General features: G+C 44.4%; 1 protein-coding gene across 1 annotated transcript in view; it reads right to left on the bottom strand.

Moving 5' to 3' along the window:
* XPO4 (exportin 4) overlaps positions 1-21,585 on the bottom strand; it is a 1,500,264-nt gene that overhangs the window by 453,428 nt on the left and 1,025,251 nt on the right. The window contains exons 14-15 of the mRNA XM_044073186.1: positions 18,084-18,104; positions 16,179-16,195 (exon numbers count right to left, since the gene is read on the bottom strand). Coding sequence (XP_043929121.1) covers positions 16,179-16,195; positions 18,084-18,104 — 38 coding nt within the window. The remainder of the gene's footprint in view (positions 1-16,178; positions 16,196-18,083; positions 18,105-21,585) is intronic.

The raw sequence follows: 21,585 nt of genomic DNA, 5'->3' as shown, positions 1-21,585 counted from the left end.
GTAACACGGCTCAGAATCAACCCAAAGACAAATATTACCATAATAGCCACTCACATACCTCCCAACAATACTCCCACTGCCATTGAGGAACTCATAGCCTGGACAGCCTCAACCTACTCCCATGAAACAATTACCACAGGTGACCAAATTAGATTGGAACACTTGCACTGATGATGACCCCTCCACCTATCTACATCTACATGGTTTCTCCCAAACAATCTAGCTTCCCACTTGAATAGATAAACATAGCAAATGGGAATTCTATCTTAAGACTGGTCACTTATTAACAGTATCACCCACAACTATCTTTCCAGATGCCTCACAAATAATTTAAGTGACCATAAACCTTCCTAATTAGTCATCAGCTGAACCCACCCAGAACCATAGTTTACAAAGTTGTACGAAATACCAAAACTTCTCCAATGAAGCATTCTTAGACATGCTCAATAAATGCAACTGGACACCACTCATCTCAAACTTGACCAGGCTGTAACATACTTCAATGACACATTTCTAGCTATCCTAAATAGCTTAGCACCAACTCGTACATGTTGTGTTAAAATAAGAGATTGCCCTAGATATCAAAAAAAAAACCATTAGACTTCAAAAAGCAAGGGACAAAACCTGTTTCAATACCAGAAAACAAGAGACAATAAAACTCTGCTATCATACCAACAGCTCCGCAATCAAACAAAAACCTCCCTCAAACTAGACAAAAAAAAAAATTGTACATTTATGGAAAACAAATATGAAAACAATCCCACAAAGTTCTGGCAAGCAATTAACTCGCTCCTCCACCCAGGTAAAGCTACAACCCCAGAATAAACAACCAATAACCAAAGCGTGAGTATTGCTTCACAAATCAACACCTACTTTAAAACACCATCCTCTCCTTAGATGTAGGGAAGAAATCCACCCCACCGTTTCTTCCACCTAATGTGGAAACTCTTGACCTCAAACTTGTCTCAACTAACATCATAAGAAGAATGCTGAAAAAACTGAAACCTTCCTCCTTAGCAGCTGACCAACTCCCCAGTGAGTACCTTAAACTTTCAGCTGATGCCATAGCTCTGCCTATCTCCAGTCTGGTAAACAAGTCTATAGCAGAACAATATGTCCCAAATTAATGGAGATGTTTCTATATCACTCCCTCTACATAAAGGAGGAACACCAACAGAATTAAACAATTACAGACTCATAGCCACCCCCCCCCCCCCGGTATCAAAATTCTGTAAAAAAGTATCCACACAATTATAATACCGGTTATCTCACAACCTTCTCTCTCCCTCCCAACAAGGTTTCAGACAGACACACACCACCACAGCCCTAATTTCTCTAACACATTCAACCAGCTGAGAAATTCAAACCAGCAAAGTAGCATCACTCTTCCTAGACATGTCAAAAGCATTCAACACTGTCTTCCATCAGAAATGCCTTAGTACTATTGCCTCACTGAACATATCAAAGACTTCCCCCTCTCCTGGTTCCTAAGCTGTCTTTCTGAAGGACAACAAGCAGTACGATGGAAATCCGAACTCTCACCACTTCTGCCTGTCTCAGTCAGTCCCCCAAGGGTCCATACTAGGACCCCTTCTTTCCACCATCTCCTCCAATGATCTAGCCTCAACCACAACACATGCTAAAGTAGTTCATATGCGGCCAATTCAACTTTAATCTGCTCAGCAGATACCTTAACCAGACCTCCCAAGCAGCTTTTAATGATACAAAACATATCCAAGTAACTCACAACTAATCCTCAACCCCCAAAAGACACAGTTAATGCTATTTACCAGTAGCAAACATTCACCAGCCACACCTCATGTCACCATTCTTTTGGCAAACACAGTCATCCAACCAGTTGAGCATACAAAACTCCTTGAAAATCGACAAACTCGGATATGACCAACACAGCCATCACAATTAAGAAAGTTCACATCAAACTTGGCTCACTGTACAGAAGCAAGCCATTCCTCACTGACAATACCAGACAGCCATATCCTGAACTTTCCTCCTCTCTACACTCCTATATGCTTTCCCGCTCTTTACAAACTTAAAAAAAAATCAGACTTAACCAAATTGGAAACTTGCTACAACAAAATAGCCTGCTTCGCAACCAGCCTTCTCCACCAAACCCACCATTGTATTGCTCTACATAAATTAAACTGGCCTGAACTACCTAACCTTCTTCATCTCTACCATCTTAAATTCACACACAATATCTTCTATCCTGACAGTTGCCCATTCTTCAAGGAACTTGTTTCCTATCCATGCCCACAAGTCTAAGATCTGCAGACAGAAACTTTCTCACAGTAAACAAAGTTAACACTCGTGGTAAAGCCCTATTCTCAAATCAAATAGCCAAATTATGGAACGCTCTACCCCACACCCTCTAAAACACACCTGAATCTACCAATTTCAAACCACTATTTAAACATCTATCCGAAAACTGGCATTGCTCCTGCACCAAACCTGTCTGACAAGATAACTTCTCTCAACACAACGTCTATTCCTTACCTCATTTTCTCTTTCTCCTCTGTTTCCTACTCCTCAAAAATATATATAAAGGAAATCTCATTTGTTCATAACCATTTCATATGTACACAATAATTGTATTTTTCTCACAGTGATCTTCACTGAAATGCGTGTGTTTTTCTTTTTTGAGCCTGTATCTACTAGAAAACTTTAATGGGCAGCCACGGTGGTCCAGCGGTTAGCGTTGTTGCCTCATAGCAAGAGGTTCTCTGGTTCGATCCTCGGCTGGGGTGCCTTCTGTGCGGAGTTTGCATGTCCTCCCTGTGGTCGCATGGGTTTCCTCCGGGTGCTCCGGTTTCCTCCCACATCCCAAAGACATGCTGTAGGTGGATTGGACACTCTAAATTGATCCTAGGCATGAGTGTGTGCATGTATGTGCCTTCTGTGGAAGGTTGGGCTGGCAACTAGACACCGTAAAAACCCTACTGCCAATAAGGAGCGGAAAGGTGATCCGCTGTGGCGACCCCTAACCGGGAAAAGCCAAAAGAAGATGATCTACTAGAAAACTGTACCGAATACTACTTTGTATAGATTAACTAGATGAAGTGTATTCTGCATCTTGCTGGATGTATACTATTGTACTAATTATTGTACTTGGCTTATATTTCTATGGAGCTTTTCTCCCCGGGCCTCCGCTGAAAATTGGGTTCTGGCCCAGTCGGACTTTCCCGGTAAACAAATGTAAGTAAATAAATAAATACTGTGATCAGTATACTGTCCCAGTAAACAAAACAAATAAAACAATTACATGCTAGTCATACTGGGTGACATTTTTTTTTTTTTTTACTGCATGTGATTTACCATAAGCTTTTAAGAGATTAAGTTCACAGACTATTAAAAGAATGTAACTTCTTAGCGATATTAACTAAAGGACTTTCATGGTGAGAAACTGATAAACATAGGTTCACTTTTATGGTGTTTTGATGTTCTAACAGCTAACGTCTCTGCAGCATTAAAAGTAGTTATTACTCATTTGCATTTTGTTATAACCAGAATGATTTGCCAGTGCTGAGCAAACTGATGTGCATTTCATTTGCAGTTAAATCTGTTTTGCAGTTAAGCCTTCTCATTTTTGCAATATGCAAATGTCCTCCCAGAAACAGAATTGTTTTGTCTTCTCATTCACGTTTTTCTATTTATTTAGTATAGTAGTACATGGAATTACTGCTTACTTTCATGTGGTCCGGGCAGAGCTGAGGAGTCTACCACAACTTCCCAACTGCCTGAGACCACAGTTCTAAGAGACCTGCTCAGAGTCACATGATGAGAAATGGAAACAAAGAATCACACCCTGCACTACAAGAATAAGCTCTAACAGCTCACAGCCTTAATCTTCTGTGCTGCTGTCAAAGACTCTGGACAGTGCTAAATACATTTTTTTCCACTGACCGTCTCATTTGTATTCATTTATTGTGCTTTACACCCTCTTTAGTACGCCCTATGTTCTTAGGCTACAAAACAGTCCCCAAATTATAATTTTTTCTAAAGCTAGGAATCATCTACAGGGACCTATTCTCAATCAGTCTTGCTTTCTGTCACAGGTATTAGGCTTCTTGTTACTTAATCCTCAACTGCATGAACGATTCACAGAAAAAAACTGATGCATAAGATGTACATCACCTAAAGCACAAGAGGTTTACAGTTCCAGTAGGAAGGAACAAAACTATTTGTAAACACAGTACAAAGAGAGATGTGAACTGCCACAGACTTCGAGACCTAAGAGGTTTAATAACCTTGGGAGGAGGGAGAGGATGGAACAAAGGACAACAAACTTCTAAATGCAAGTGCTTCCTGGGCCAAAAATCTTACAATATGATGCTAGAGTCGTGGAGAAAAATTCTTGCAGAAAATACTTCTCCCTACAACCAATATATGCACACCTGAATCTGAACAGCAAAGAAACAGAGGAGAGAAACAGACAAATCATTTGGCTATGCAGGGAAAATGCTCTGGGATGATGTGAAGTACAGCTACATCATACACATTATCAGGAAAGCAATGTTTGCAATAAAGTATTCAACAACCTCGTACAATGATGGTTGCTAACATACAAAACTAGTGTCTTCTGGCAAAGCCTTGATCAATGTATAAAGGCATTCCCCTATTTTCACAAGGCGCAATATCTTAGAAAAGATTAACTTATTTGTTTTAGGCAGTGAACAACCAAAATAGCTACTGGCATTTTTGATGAGTTTTTGCCCATTTCAATGCTGTTCAACCACGAAGTGGATATTCATTGGTTCTAAGGGTGCAAGGAGGTTTGTTCTCATACAAAAAATGGTTGTTTCAAGCTGTCCCATTGCTTTATATAGCAGTAAAATACAGTTGTGTACACTTACCATAAATGTAGATGTTAGTGTATATTCACTGTTGCGGTCATCACATTTGGGTTATCTGCCTGCAGGTAGCCCTCAGCCGGCCTGAATACCAGAGTCTTTGGATTTCTGCATTGGATGCAGTCTCTTCTTCCATAACGTCAGGTCGTCAGGGGTATAAAACATGTAGCCAACGCCATTACCTCAGTTTTTCTTGCCCCAGATGTCAGGTGCCCCCACAATAGGAAGCAATTATATGGTATGGTACACCCCCACAAAAAGTAAATACACAAGAAAAAATAAATATACCCAACAAGAAGGAAAGGTAGAGCCAAGAGAAGTAAGGAGGCTGGAGGGAGGGTAACCAGGACTGCAACAGTGAATACACTCGAACATCTACATTTATGGTAAGTGCACACAACTGTACTATGTTCTTCGTGTTTTACTGTTGGAGTCATCAAATTTGGGTAGATTCCCAAAGCTAAGGAAGGGAGGAGGAAGTTAAGGAGTATTAGGTCCAGCTATTAAGCTCTGCAAGACTGCATTGGTAAATCCAGCTCTGGATTTAGAAAAGATAGGAATGTGGTAATGCTTGGTGAAGGTATGTAGAGGTCCAGGTAGCAGCTTCTAGGATGTCTCTGGTAGGGATTCCTCTGAAAAAAGCCAGAGAGGTAGATGCAGCCCTGGCGGAATTTGATCTTATCCCCCGTGGGGTAGATTTTCCATGGTGCTTGTAGCAGAAATGAATGCAATGGGCTATCCATTTGGAAATGGTTTGCTTTGAAATGGCCTTCCCCTCTGCCCCCTGCAGCAAAGCAAACTAACAGCTGTTCAGATTTTCTGAGAGGCTTAGTCCAGTCCAAATAAAATCTAAGTTGTCTGTACACGTCCAGAGAGTGCAGTATTCATTCCCCTTTGTTTTGTGGATTAGGGAAAAAAGTAGGCAAATGAATGGACTGATTTAGGGCCACACTAGACACCACCTTGGGCATATAAGAAGGATTAGTCCTGAGGGAAACCCTGTCCACATGGAAGAGAATGAAGGGTTCCACGAAAATGAGGGCCTGTAATTCAGACACTCTTCTTGCTGAAGTGATGGCTAGAAGGAAGGCTGTTTTTCAAGAAAGGAATTTTAACTCTGCTGTTGCAGCTGGCTCAAAGGGGGGAAGAGTGAGCTTTTCCAATACAAAGTTAAGGTCTCAGGTCCCAGGCTGGAGTGGGAGCTCTCCTGGGGGGGGGGGGGGGGCTTAAATTTTTCACCCCTCTAAGGAATTGTTTTAGCAAGGGGTGAGAGAAGAGGGGAGGCTCAGTATTATAATGTGCTGAAATGGCAGAGGTATGGATTTTAATTGACGAGAAGGACAGGCCCTTGTGGAGCATTTCTGTTAAGTACTGTAGAATATGAGGTAAACTGGGCACCATCGTGCCCATCCCCTGAGCCTGGATCCAGGAAGTCACTTTTCAGCATAAGATTTTATAGTACTAGGCCTCCTTGCCTCCAGAATGACATCCAGCACCTGCTTATTGAGGGATGCTAGAGGAGAGCTCAAGGAATTAGCCAGGCTGCAAGGTTCAAGGTTTGAAGCGGAGGGTGCAGAATCTGGCCCGCCTGCTGGGACAGCAGGGAAGGGGTCTGAGGCAGGTGTCATGGTTGCAGCAGTGTCATACTGCGCAAGAGGTGGTACCAGTGCTGGCGTGGCCAGTCTGGTGCAATCAGTATTGTCCTTGGCTTGTCCTGTTTAATCTTAAGAAGAACCTTTGAGAGGAGAGGCAGTGGGGGAAAGGCATAAACGGAGAGGATTTCCCAGGTAAAAGACAGGGCATCCACTTTCCAAGCTTGACTGTGGGAAGTTCTTGTGCAAATTTGTTCAATTGGTAGTTCTGAGGGGAGGCAAATAAGTCTACCTCTGGAGTCCTCCATTTGTTCAAGAGTTTGAACATTTTGGGTTCTAGTTTCCATTTGTGTGGGTCCATGAGATTTCTGCTCAAGTCGTCTGCCAGTGAATTTAGTTTGCCCGGCAGGAATTGAGCTTGTAGGTGTACTTGGTAGCTCTAGGCTGTGCTCCACAGAGCCATGGTTAGTCTGCATAGAGGGTAAAAGTAGGTTCCCCCGTTTGTTTATGTACCACAACTGTGGTGTTGTCTGTCTTTACCAATAGTTGTCCTGGAAGAATACGGTCTTTGAAGGCTGTCAGAGCATTCTGTACAGCTAACATTTCTTTTTGATTGACATGCAGGTGCATCTGTCTCGGGTTCCATTTGCCCTGAAAGCACTGCCCTGCCATGTGAGCCTCCCATGCATAGTCTGAAGTGTCTGTTGTTAGGGTTTGGGCAGCAGGGGGTAGAGTGAAAGGGAGCCCCTTGTTGTGGTGGCAGGCCTCTGCCCACCAAAGGAACTCTGTTTTGATACAAGGAATGATAGAAATCATTATTTCCAGGTCCTGAGAACGTTGACACCATAGGCTTTTTAGATACCAATGCAGTTTCCTCATATGCAGTCTTGCATATGGAATTAGTAGAATGCAAGAGGCCATGAACACCAGGGCTTGCAGTATTTTCCTTGCAGATAGCTGGGGTTTTGTGGCCAATAGTTTGAAGTAGGTTGTCAAATGAATTTGCTTCTCTTGAGTGAGGAATGCCATCTAGGAAGTTGTGTTCAAGCTTGCTCCCAGGAATACAATCTGTTGGGCAGGGTACTAGGTGAGATTTCTTTTCGTTAACGGTGTACCCCAGTGAGGTTAGAAGTTTATTTACGACTGCCAGGTGTTGTAACAGCAAGTCCTGGCTTTCAGCCTGAATCAGACAATCGTCCAAGTATGGGAAAATTTGAATATTTCTCTGCTTGCCCTGAAGCATAGGTATTTCCTGCAAGATTCCCTTATTGGGATGTGCAGGTAAGCTTCCTTTAAGTCTAGGGTTGCCAGCCAGGCATCCCTGGCTAGCATAGGAAGAAGCTGTTGAAGGGTTAGCATTTTGTATTTTGGAACTACCATAAAGGTGCTGAGAATAGAGAGGTCCAGGATAGGATGCCAGGAGTTCTTTTCTGGGTACCAGAAAAAAAGTCTTGAATAAAAACCTTGTCCCCTTTGTTCTGCTGGGAAAGGTTGAATAGCCCTGACACTGAAAAGAGAGAGAACCTGCTGTTGGGCCTCCACCCATTGATTTGGGGGTAGGTCTTGCCAACCATTTGGGGTTGGTAGTGTATGGAAGTGGAATCTGTATCCTTGGGAAACAATGTTCAAAACCCATTTGTCCTGGGTAATGAGTTCCCAGTTTTATGCATGCAGGGCGAGCTTTCCTCCTAAGGGAGCAGGTAGTTGAGCAGGGCATGGAAGGGCTAAGGTTAAGTCATTGTGCCATTTTTCCGTAGGAGGATGGCTTACTACTCCCTGCTTTGGAAGTTGGAGCCCCTTCATTGCTTAGGTCTGTACATAGCCCGAGACTGTAGCCTATGTGGTCTGCAGGTTCCTTGGTTTGAACCGAGAAGGCCTGGAAGGGACTGGAAAGGACCAGTTCTTTGAAGGCCAAAGCCTACTGAATCTGGGAGGCTGTACTTGTAGGAAATCTTTAACAGTTTGCATAGATTTCACTTTTTCCTCCATCCTTTTGAAGACGACTTTTGCTTTGTTGCCAAAAAGGCGGTCTTGGTTTAAGGGAGCATCCAGTTGGCTCAAAAGGAGGAAGAGTGAGTTTTTCCAATACGAAATTAAGGTCCCAGGCTGGAGTTGGGGCTCTCCTGGGTAGTCTTAAGTTTTTGGCCCCTCAGAGGAACTGCTTGAGCAGTGGGTGAGAAAAGAGGGGTGGGTTCTATGTTACAGGATGCCCTATACTAATCTGGTATGTCCAAGGGTCAGTTTCAAGGTTACTCTCCAGTCCAGCTGGTGAATCTGGGAATTTTGAGGCAATGTTACAATTGCCTTACATACACAGACAACCCTCTCCTCCTTCCAACAAACTCTAATACATGTGAGAGATGCAGTTACACAGCCAAACTGGAGGCAGAGCTCTCTCAACCCAAGACTGGCACAGTCAGTCAGGAGGAAACGGTAACCACCCACACCACAGATCCAGTCTCACACAGACCTATTGCATCTGCATACCCAACACAAACGCACAAAAACATACTCGGAGGCTCTAAATAAAAATCTGCCTAAACAGCAAAGACCTCCTAAGCAGATATCCAAGCAACAGCCACCCCTCAACAATACCCACAAATCACATATCTCACAAAATCAGTGTGCCTCACAGTCACAGCCCATAAGGCCAAACAACACACCAAACACACTTGTTATAGGGGACTCTATTGTCCGGCACACTGATGTCCCACTCACCAGACTGAACAAGGAGAAGGTCACTGTAAGCTGCCTGTCGGGTGCTAGGATCCGCCAAATAACGCAAGCACTCAGGTCACTCCAAAGCAAGTACAAGTATGACTCTGTCATTGACCATGCTGGTGTGAATGACCTGAGACGTACCTCCCTGGACTACATGGAGAGACAGAGAAGTTCTCTAACCATGTAGCCCAGGCTGGTATGTCCCTGACCTTGAGTAGCATCTTGCCCAGACCAAGAATGATGCCACAGTATAAAGACAAAATGATCAGTTTCAACAATTGGCTAAAGTATTGGTGTCATTCAAAGGGGATCCAGTGTCTGTCAGCCTGGGATCACATGCTCAACAAGCCACGTTGCTTCGCTGGGGACGGCTTGCACCCGTCACCCTTAGGCTTTCGTATACTGGCCAAGGCTCTTGCCACCCCCATAGTGCCTTTTTTAGGCAAGGCTCAAAGGACAAACCCACCTCCATAGACAACCCAAAGATAAAAAAACTAAAGGTAATGCTACTCAATGCCAGAAGTCTAAACCTCACGATGCACGCACTCGAGACTCTCCTCAGTATGGAGAAAATAGATGTCTGTGCAGTAACAGAAACCTGTTTCAAGGCTCCTGAGAGCACCCCAGCACTACCAGGTTACAACTCATACCATGCGTTTCGGCCCCAAAACTCGGACTGAAGCACAAAAGGAGGGGGAGTATCTATATTCATCAAAGATACCTACACCTCCAGGTTAGTGGCACTGCACGAAGCATCAGAAACCATCCATGTGCAACTAACAGCGGGCAAAACTGCCTTCCAGTTTGTAGCTTGCTACAGAACACCCTCCCTATTACAGGAACCCCACTTGGCATTCCTGAGAACACTGGAGAATATGAAGGTCTCTCCAAACACTATGTTATTGGGTGACTTCAACTACCCAAACATTGACTGGGAAAACTACTCAAGCCCAAACACCCTCGCCCAACGGTTCCTTGAATTTATATACTCTAACGCAATGGAACAACTGTTCACCACTCCCACAAGAGGGAACAACATATTGGACCTGGTCATCACCAACATGGGGACTATGTCCCACACCAGAGGTAAACCCCTCATTGGTTAGATCAGACCATAAACAAATTTCCCTGGACATCCATATCCCGTCCCCACCCCCAGCCAAGGAAATCACTGTAAAGAATTTCTCAAAAGCCAACTTTGCACTTCTCAAGACTGAGGTGGAATCCTTCAAAGCCCCTGGGCCAGAGGATAATACAGCCCAATCCGCAGAATCCTTTACAAATGCATTCTATGAGCACCTGCAGGAATGCATGGATTGTGCTATCCCAAATAAAACCCAAGACTCACTCCTCCAAAAACAGGAGACCGGTCTGGTGGACCCCGGCCATAAATAAGCTATACAACAGAAGGAGGAAGCTACTACATGACAGAGCAAATTCCAAAAAGGGAAGGCATCTCTGATCAGTATTAGCAAGAAACTTCGATCCCTCATACAATCATCAAAGGCCAGTTTCGAAAGAAAAATTGCCCTAGACACTAAAGATAATCACAAGGCCTTCTTTAGTTATGTCAGAAACATGGGTGGAAACTCCCAGATATGCTCTGAATTGTTGCATAACGGTACAAAATATACCGAACCTACAGACATAGCCAACATCCTGGCAGACAGATTCAGCACAAACTCCCCCTCCCCCTTCCCCCCCAAAGGAGCAAACGCCTATCCCAACTGAATGTAACCTCCCTGACATCACAGATGTACAGGTGAAAGCTGCCCTCTCCAAAGCAAAAAACACAGCATCTATGGGACTGGACGGTGTCCCAGGCTGTGTCTCTTACACGAGCTCCAAGAAGAACTGAACCCTCACATTAAGTCACTGTTCAAACTTAGCCTTACTACAGGATATGTACCCAAAGAATGGAGTACAGCTACAGGGGTCCCACTCCACAAAGGTGGTGCCACAACGGACCCCGTAAACTATCGCCCCATAAGCCTGACTAGTCTGGTCTGTAAAGCTATGGAGCGTATTATCATGGAACTCATAAACAAAGACATTGGGAGCCTCCAGACACTGGACCCTACCCAATTCGGCTTTAAGGGCAGATCTTGCCTCAAACCTAGTTGATTTGTTTGAAACAGTTACCAAAGCCATAGATGAGGGCAAGGTAGTCCACACAGCCTACCTGGACCTCGCAAAAGCCTTCGACACAATACCCCACTCGGGCATCATAAATAAGCTTACCAGCTTAAATATCAACCCCTATATCACAAGATGGGTTGCAAACTGGCTCAGAGATAGAACCCACATGGTCAGAATCGCAGGTGCCATGTCCGAATCCAAACCAGTTACACGTGGCGTCCCACAGGGCTCAGTTCTGGGACCTCTCTTGTTCAGTATATACTTCTCTGAGGTTCAGGCTAACACGGAGGGATTATGGCTGACAAAGTTCGCAGATGACTGCAAACTGGGGGCCATAATCGAATCTCCAGCTGACACGAGCATCCTCCAAAAGGGTCTCACAGAGACGGATGCTTGGTGCCAGAGCCACGGCCTCAAGCTACATGCTAAAAACTGCATAGTTATCCCCTTTGGGAAAAACAAGGTGCCCACAAATTACCACATAGGTGGTAATCCATTAAGTACGGAAGTAGTAATTAGAGATTTGGGGACCAACGTAGATAGTAATCTCTCCTTTGATAATCACGTTGCCAAAGTGGTTAGAAAGACCTTCTATATAGCCCACCTCATCACGAAAGGGTTCGCATCTAGATCAAGAGAAATCATTGTGCTCGTCACTCATCAGGCCCATAATTGAATACAATGCCCCTTTTGGGATGTACCTTACCAGACACCTGCAGCAACTGGAGAGGCCCCAAAAGTACCTCACCAAGAGGATCATGGGCTACAAACAGATGTCCTATGCAGCTCGACTAAAGAAACTCCAGCTCTACTCAGTTGCTTACCACCTACTCAGAGGCGATCTATGCCTGACGTACAAAGCCATGTCAAACCCAGAATTAATGGACATGCTCCACCTCAAAAAATCCAAGTCCCTTAGAGCTACACGCTCCAGGGACCTAAACCTCAGCACAAAAATAAATAGGACATGCTGGAGGGACAGATTCATTTTCCAGAGGCTCCCCTCACTCTGGAATAGAATCCCAATTCATGTTAGACATAGCCCCTCGCTGACCTTCTTCAAGAGAAATTTGGATGCGTGGATGGGAAATCGCAAATTCACCCCTGGGATCTCTCCTGTGTCCCTGCTAGACAGAGGCACAGTAAACTAATCTTAAAAGGGTACCTTCTGTGACCTACTTTACAGAGGCACAGTTGGCTAATCTAATAGGGAGGTGGAAGCCAAATACACTCTGGCTAGGCTTATAAATGCCCTAGGGCAGATAGCCAAGTATCTACCTATGAACCTATAATGAGCTGAAATGGCGGAGGCGTGAATTCTGATGGAGGAAAAGGAAAGGCCCTTGTGAAGCATCTCAGTTAAGTATTGAAGAATCTGATATAAATAGGACACTGCTGTGGCCATTCCTTGAGTTTGGTTCCAGGCATAGAATGGTTTCCATTTTACAGCATATGATTTTCTAGTACTAGGCCTCCTTGCTTCCCAAATGACATCCAGCACTTGTTTACTGAGGGATGGTAACAGTGAGATTAGGTAATTAGCCAGGCTGCCAGGTTCAGGGTTTGAAGCTGGGGGTGCAGAATCTGGCTCTCCTGCTGAGACAGCAGGGTAGGGGTCTGAGGTATGTGCCATGGGGCCAGCTGTGACACACTGCGCAAGAAGGGGTACCAGTGTTGGCATGGCCAGTCTGGTGCAATCAGTATCATCCTTGGTTTGTCCTGTTTAATCTTTAGTAGTACTCTGGAGAGGAGAGGCAGAGGAGGAAAGGCATAAACTGATAGATTTTTCCAGCTGAAGGACAGAGCATCCACTTTCCAAGCTTGTTTGTGGGGAGTCCTTGTGCAGAATTTGTCCAATTGGTAGTTCTGGGGGGAGGCAAACAGGTCTACATCTGGGATCCCCCATTTGTTGATCAACATGTTGAAAACCTTTGGTTCCAGTTTCCACTCGTGTGGGTCCATGAGATTTCTGCTTAATCCGTCTGCCAGTGTATTTAATTTTCCTGGCAGGAATTGAGCCTGTAGATGAACTTGGTAGCTCAAGGCTGTATTCCACATTAATCTGCAGAGGGGGTAAGAATGGGTACCCCACTGCTTGTTTATGTACCACATAACAGTGGTGTTGTCCGTCTTTACCATTAATTGTCCTGGAAGAATGTGGTCATTGAAGGCTGTCAGAGCATTCTGTACAGCTAACATTTCTTTTTGATTGATATGCAGGTGCATTTGACTTGGGTTCTATTTGCCCTGAATGCACTTCCCTGCCAGGTGAGCCCCCCCCCATGCATAGTCTGATGCGTCTGTTAGGGTTTGGGGGCCAGGGGGTAGAGTGAATGATAGTCCCTTGTTTTGGTGGCAGGCCTCTGCCCACCAAAGGAATTCTAACCGTAGGCAAAATATGATAGGAATCATTGCTTCTAGATCCTGAGAATGTTGACACCATAGGCTTTTTAGATACCACTGGAGTTTCCTCACAGCAGTCTTGCATATGGAATTAGAAGAATGCACAAGGCCATGAACCCCAAGGTTTGCAGTATTTGGCTTGCAGATATAGCAGGGATTTTGTGGCCACTAGTTTGAAGTAAGTTGTCAAATGAATTTGTTTCTCTGGCATGAGGAAAGCCATCTGGGAAATTGTTTTCAAGCTTGCTCCTAGGAATATAATTTGTTGACAGGGTACCAGATGTGATTTCTTTTCGTTTATGGTGTAGCCCAGACAAGTTAAACACCTTTTGTACAAATGCCAGATGATTGTATGTCCTGGCTTTCTGCCTGAATTAGACAATCGTCCAGGTATGGGTATATTTGAATATTTCTTTGCCTGCAAAATGCAATGACTGGAGCTAGGCACTTTGTGAATACCCTGGGCGCAGTAGATAAGCCAAAGGGCAGTGCAGAGAACTGATGCATGCAGCCTGCTTTGAAGCGTAGGTATTTTCTGCAAGATTCCCCGTTTGGAATGTGCAGGTAGGCTTCCTTTAAATCCAGTGTTGCCAACCAGGCAGCTTTGCCCATCATGGGAAGCAACTGAAGAGTTAGCATCCTGAATTTTGGAATCACCAAAAAGGTGTTTAGGATAGACAGGTCCAGGATAGGATGCCATGAGTTGTCTTTTCTGGGTACCAAGAAAAGTCTCTAGTAGAAACCTTGTCCCTTTTCCTCTTCTGGTACAGTCTGAATAGCCTTTAATCTTAAGAGACAGAGTGCTTGCTTTTGAGCCTCGGCCCACTGATTTGGGGGTAGATCTGGCCAACCGTTTGAGGTTGGTAACATGTGGAAGTGAAATCTGTATCCTTGGGAAACTGTTTAAAACCCATTTGTCCTGGGTATTGAGTTCCCATTTTTTTGCTTGCAGAGCAATCTTTCCCCCTAAAGGAGCAGTCAGTTGAGAAGTGCTTGGAAGTTTTAAAGTTAAGTCATTGAGACAGCTTACCACAGGGGGGAGTCTTACTACTCCCTGATTTGGAAGTGGGAGCCCCCCACTGCTTAGTCCTGTGCGTACCCTGGGACTGAAGCCTGGGTGTTCTGCTGGTTCTGGGTTTGAACTGAGAAGGCCTGGAAGAGGCAGGAAAGGACAAATTGTTTGAGGGCCAATGCCTACTAAATAGAAGGAGGCTGCAATTGTAAGAAATCTAACAGTTTGCATAGATTTAGCTTTTTCCTCCATCTTTTTAACAACTGCTTTGTCGCCAAACAGGCAGTCCTGATTTAAGGGAGCATGCAGCAATTTAGTTTTAACATGATCTGGCAAAGACTGCTCCTTAAGCCAAGCATTCCTTCTAAGTACAGACCCGGTGACAGCAGCCCTACAAGATGCCTCTAGTGAATCAAAACCAAACTGCAAAGTATGTTTTCCAACCTGTTCAGCAGAATGCATTAAATCCTGTAAATCCTTATTTTCAGTACAATCAGGAATCAACATCATTTACTGTTTAAGCAATCCAATAATATCCTGCTGATACTTTAACATATGAAATTGGTAATTTAAGGCCCTGATGGCCAAGGCTGCAGAGGAGTATACCTTCTTACCCCATCTATCCAGGGCCCTGGAATCTCTATCAGAGGGGGTAGGATTTTTGGCAGTAGTAGCCTTAATGCCCTTGGGTCCCTGTGAAATGGTGTCAGGATCCGCAGTAGGATTTTTAAAGAGGAACTTGTGATAATCAGGAACCCTGTAATATCTATCAGGTTTTCTGGGAGCAGGAGGCAGAGAGTCGGGGCAAAGCTAGATTCCGAAAAGGCATTGTCAACAATGTCCCACACAGGAGAGATAGCTAAAGGCCTGTGTTGGGGCAGGAGTAGGAAATCTCTAAGCCTCTTTTTAGAATCAGAGTAATCCTGGCTTTCCCACTGAAAATGCTCCCTAAAAGTATGCAAGGTTTCACCAAAAGAAAAATCCTCTGGGGGAGAAGCAGAGGGAATAGAGTCCTCTGCATCAGAATCCTCATAGGTACAGAAGGGTAAATCCTGGTCATTAGAGGAGACAGAAATTTCAGAATCCTGGTCAAAAGTATCATAATCAATTTCAGTCCTAGGTCTCTTAAAGGGGGAAGGTTGGCTTCCCCTGATTAAAGTAATAAGGTCTTCAGCCATTCTTATCATTTGTATTTTAGGCATAGAGGCCTGACCATGCGGTCTGGGCATCGGTTTCCTAGGCATGGTTCGAGTTTTAGGCCTAGAAGAAGATGGTGCTGGTTTACTATGCAAATCAGTAGGCCTGAATATACCCTCAGAAGCTAGTGCCTGCACAGCAGCTCCAGACCCATCCAAGGTAGAGACATCCGCAGGTTCCACAGTTGAAAAATCTTGCGGCATACCGGACTCCAAATGGGTCTCAGTAGAGGCCTGCGAATCTGACGTAGGGGGTATCAGGGGCTGCAAAAGTGCCTCACTGAGTACCGGCGAACTGGCGACTAGCTTAGGAGAAGCATCGGTGGCAGCTTGTGACCTGTCTCTGTCTTTATCTTTGCGTTTTTTCAGAATGTCGATAGTCGGGTGGCTTACCGAAGACATATCTGGATAATTGAACAGAGTATCAAAATATTTAATAGTGAAAATGTACTGATGACAAATAGTTTGTGGTTTAAATAAGACACAAAACCGACAGCGAGGTACATTGTGGTCAGGGCCTAGGCAAGGAATACAGTACGAATGAAAATCTTTAGGAGGTATTTGCTTTCCACAAGAAATACAAGTACTGACTTTTACTGACATTGATTTAGAGCAAGAAAAAGTTTCCCCAGTGGGGTACTTAGCTTTAGTTGAAGACTTTGGTTCTGAAACTCGAAAAAGAAAATTTCAGGAGTCGGCCGACCGGCACTTGCGAAATGCTTCTGCTTCGGGCACCACACGGAAAGAAAGACTGATGTAATGGCGACGGCTGCATGCTTTATACCCCTGACTACATGACATCACGGAAGATGACAGCAACCGACGCTGGACCCAAGACTTTGATAATCAGGCCGACTGAGGGTTACTGCAAGCAGATAACCCAAATGTGATGACTGCAACAGTGAAACATGAAGATAATCATCCAATGACGTTGGTGTGGTGTATTGAAAATTTACCCAGGGTTGGTGTGGTTTAATCTTAAAAGGGCAAAGCATGAGTGATTAAACAGTCAACCATGGGTAAATCTTTAATATATCATACCACAGAGTCGGTTATTGTTATTGGAGAATGACATTTAAGAAAAAAATACTTATTTCTTTCTTAAATAATGTCTTTGTACAACTGTGCTGTGGTGTTCTTCTGCGTTGTTTCCTGATTCTGCTCTTTGATGATGTACTGTGCAAGTATATGAGACTTGCTTTCAAAGTCCCAACTGGATCTGGTCAAGATCAGACTTTATAGGGGCCTCAACTGGACACAACATAATGTAAAGCTCTCCTTCCCCAGAACAGAATTAAAGTTCCTTCAGCTACACTCAGTTCAGATTCTGATTGCCCCCCTTCTCGTTCTCAGAGCTCTGGAGTTGATGGCAGCTACCATGACTCTTCTACTTAAAGCTCACCTTCACAAGAGAATACTTCACTGGAGCGGTGCAACGGTCCTTTCTCGAACTGCCCATGGACTATTTCATAAAACTATCTCAAGTCTGCAAGGAACCTCTCCTATGGTGGCTTTGATCTCAGGATTTGTAGGATGACCATTCATTCCCTCTCCTCCAAAGGTCAGGGTGACCACAGACAACTCCCAGCTTGAGTGGGAGGCATTGGCTGGGTCAGTCAGTCTAAGGCACCTGGTCTCCTCTAGAGATCAGTTTGCACATAAATTTCCTGGAAATGAGGGTAGGCCTTTTAGTGCTGCAACCTCTTCATGCCTCTCTTCCCACAGGAACAACTGCTATCCATTGTCTGGTACATCAACAAGCAGGGAGGAACCAAGTCTTACTCCCTATGTTGAGAAACCATGAGACTGTGGGAGTAGGCAATCTCTTCTAACCACTTTCTTGTAGCGATGCACATTCCAGGGAACTCAAACATTCTAGCGGACAAACTCAGCAGAACCATCCTGATGCCTCAAGAGCGGTCTCTCAACCATCCAGTGGCAAACATGATCTTTCAGAAATGGGGTCAACCTTACTGCGATCTCTTTGCATGGAGTATTTTGGCCAGAGACGCACTGATCCATACTTGGCCCCCGGTCTTACATATCCTCCTCTTCCCGATACCCAAATTAGTCCAGAAAGCTCAGCGGTTGAAGCGTGAAGTCATCCTCAATGCCCCATTCTGGCCTCAATAAATCTGATCTCCTTTCCTGCAGTCTCACCTTGTGTGTACTGCTTGGACTCTATCTTATCCCAGATCTTCTGTCTTAGCTGTCGGACAATCAACATCCAGATGTTCTCAGCCTGAAGCTAACCACTTGGCTATTCCATTTCCATTGCTGGCTAGAACTCACGGGCTATCCCAGTCTTGTTCAGAAGACTTTGATCGCAGCTCATAAAGGCCTCTACCAGGAAAATTTACTTCAGCAAATGGATGAGATATTCTACTTGGGCGCAACAGCATCAGTTGGACTCTTATGTCTCCTGTTCAAGCTATTCTGGATTTCTTGGCTCGCATCTTTAACAGTGGATCTAGTTTTCTTACAGTTAAGGTGCAGTTGGTGGCCATCTCGAATTTCCATATTGGTGAAGCCTCTACATCTCTTTCATCCATGAAAATATGGAAGTTTTTTTCTGAGGGGTGCCTTCATACTTCAGCCTCCGGTCAAAGATTCTACACCCCCCTTGGGACCTTACTTTGGTCCTACAAAGCCCTGACTTTTGCATCCTTTCAACCAGCTGCCACAGTTGATTTACAATTTTTGTCTTGGAAGACTACCTTCCTAGTGGCCATCACCTCCACTAAGAGGGTTTCTGAACTTCAAGCCTTATCCATTAAGCCCCCTTATCTAGTCTTTCACAAGGACAGAGTGACTTCTTTGCACTAGTCCTTCCTTTATGCCTAAGGTTGCTTCAGAGGCAAGCATCAACCAAATTACTCTCCCAGTCTTCTTCCCTAATTTCCAAAACAAGGGAGAATACAAGCTTCACCTACTTGATGTCCACAGACAGCTACGTTTCTTTTTGTTTCCTTTGCTAGCTCCAGATTAGGAAGACCAATCACTAAAGTGACTCCACCTAATTGGATCTCAAAGTGTGTTGCACGGACGTATTCTAATAAGGGAATTCCCATTCCAAATCAGATCAAGGCCCGTTCCACTAGGTCTGTATCCACATTCACAGCCTTTTGATCCAAAGTTCCAATCAATGACATTTGTTCAGCAGCTACTTGGTCTTCCTCCAACACCTTCATATCCCATTACAAACTGGATGTTTGTTCCAGGAGCAGGGCCTCATTGGTCTCTGCCATGCTCCGGAATATCCTTCCTTGAGGACCACCCAGGGATTATGTAGCAGGGAACTCTTGTCCCACAGGTTGAAGATCAAATGATGGCAACTTCAGATAAGGAAGTTATGTTCTTACCATAACATTCCATCACAGTTGCTGCTTCATTTGTCTTCAACCTTTCCCCCCCTCCTTCCCCCTTCCTCAGGTCCTGGGAGGACTTGGCAGAGATCTCCCTCAATCTTCCCTCAGGAAATATCATCAAATACATCTCTCTCTACTGTCACTAGGGGAGAGGTCCTTAATGCTGTCTCTAAGACCAAGAACACTGCATCAATGGGCCCAGACAATATCCCAAGATGCCTTCTAAATAGCAAGAAACATGACCTATCAGGGCCTCTGGGATTACTATTTAACTGTAGCCTCCAGGTATGCTTTGTGCCTGATGAATGGAGAAAGGTAACAATCATCCCTCTGCACAAAGGTGGGCCGCCTACAGACCCTGGAAACTACAGACTCATAAGTCTCACTAGTCTTGTAAGTAAAGCCATGGAAAGAATCATGGAGATGATCAACAGTGATGCAGTACACCTCCAGACACTGGACCCAACCCAGTTTGGTTTTGTTAAGGGCAGATCATGCCTACTCAACCTGGTGGACTTTTTGAGAAGGTCACCAAAGCAATGGATGAGGGCAAAAGTATTCACACTGCCTACCTTGACCTGGCCAAGCCATTTGATACAATAACCCACTCGGGCATTGTTGACAAACTCAAGAGGTTAGGTACAAACCCGTATGTCACCCAGTGGATAGCCAACTGGCTCATAGACAGGACCCAGGAAGTTAGAACCGGGGAGTCCACCTCTACAAAGAGACTAGTCACAAGTGGAGTTCCTCAGGGATCAGTCCTTGGACCACTCCTTTTTGGCATTTACTTCTTATAAGTCAAGGCCAATGTCAGTGGCCTCTGGCTGACTAAATTTGCAGATGATTGCAAATTAGGAGCAATGAATCTCACACTGACAAAATGTTCTCCAGGAGGGGCGGACAGACAGACAAATAACTGGTGTCAGAGCCATGGACTAAAACTAAATGCCAAGAAATGCATAACCGTATCCTTTGGGAAGTCATCCTTCTCTGGTAGCTATTATATTGACAATGCACTCCTTAGTGTTGACCCAGTAGTCAGGGACTTGGGGTCACACACAGACAATAATTTAGCCTTTGATCATCACGTGTCTACAGCAATGAGGAAATCATTCTATGTTGCGCAACTTATAAACAAAGGTATAGCAACTAGGTCCAAGAAAGTCACTGGTCCACTGTATTCAGCATTCCTCAGACCTATCACTAAGTACAATGCACCCTTTAGTATGTACCAAACCAGGCATATCCAACAACTGGAAAGTCCACACAGGTTCCTCATTAAAAGAACACAAGGCGCAAGTAACATGTCCTATGCAGACCGCCTCAAGGCCATATCCCTGTAGTCCCATCTCCTACAGGCTTTTGAGGGGAGATCTATGCCTGGCATATAGGGCATTGTTAGACCCCACTCTGACGGACCTCCTGCATATCCACAAAACAAACAGTACCAGAATTACCCATTCTAAAGACTTAAACCTTGCCTGTGATATAAACAGGAGCTGCTGGAGAGCTAGGTATGTATCCCAGAGACTACCCTGTCTATGGAGCAGGCTCCCCATCCATGTGAAGCACAGTTGCTCCCTAACTCAATTCAAGTGCAACTAGGACAACTGGATATGAAACTGGAAATTCATCCTTGGTTTGGGACCTATCTTTCTAATGAAAACAGGCAACCTGTAAATGGTTCATCTCCCAGGCCCATGCTTAAACTTATCAAGGGTATCAGAACTTGTCAGAGATTTGGGATACATGGCTAGGCTTAAAAAGGCCCTTGTGGTTGTTAGCCTAGTAAACACCTATGAATCATTCAGGTTTCTTCCACTACTGTATCATTTGAGTCCCTGATGTATTCTGCTGTATGGTGTGGCTGACACCTGGTTGTGTTTAAGTAATAGTTTTTTTTCTTAGCAGCAGCAAACTTGATCTGAGGGGTGTCGGGAGACTGGGGAATTATGGGTAGGAGAGGAGGAGCTCAGTTTTCGGTTCCAAGGCTGGAGTATATGGCCAAGCTGGATCTGATGACAAATCTGAAACCCACAGGTTGAAGACAAATGAAGCAACAACTCAGAAGGGACGTTATGATAAGAACATAACTTCTTTTACTCCAGTATTGTGAACTAATTGCACTTGGTCTTTTAAAAAAAGAATGGGCCACTTCTGTCACACACTAATAAGAAAACATAGAAACTCTATTGAGTCGGCATTAAATAAGCATGGGTATTGCTGAAGTTGCTGTAAACTCATACTGGCAATACCTTGCACGTCTAAAAAACCTAAATGTTT

The sequence above is a fragment of the Protopterus annectens genome, chromosome 5.part1 (assembly GCF_019279795.1).
Source record: "Protopterus annectens isolate FY-2018-M chromosome 5.part1, PAN1.0, whole genome shotgun sequence".
NCBI classification, from domain to species: Eukaryota; Metazoa; Chordata; order Ceratodontiformes; family Protopteridae; genus Protopterus; species Protopterus annectens.
Note: the sequence above shows the minus strand (reverse complement) of the source record. Positions and strands in the feature narration are given on the sequence as shown.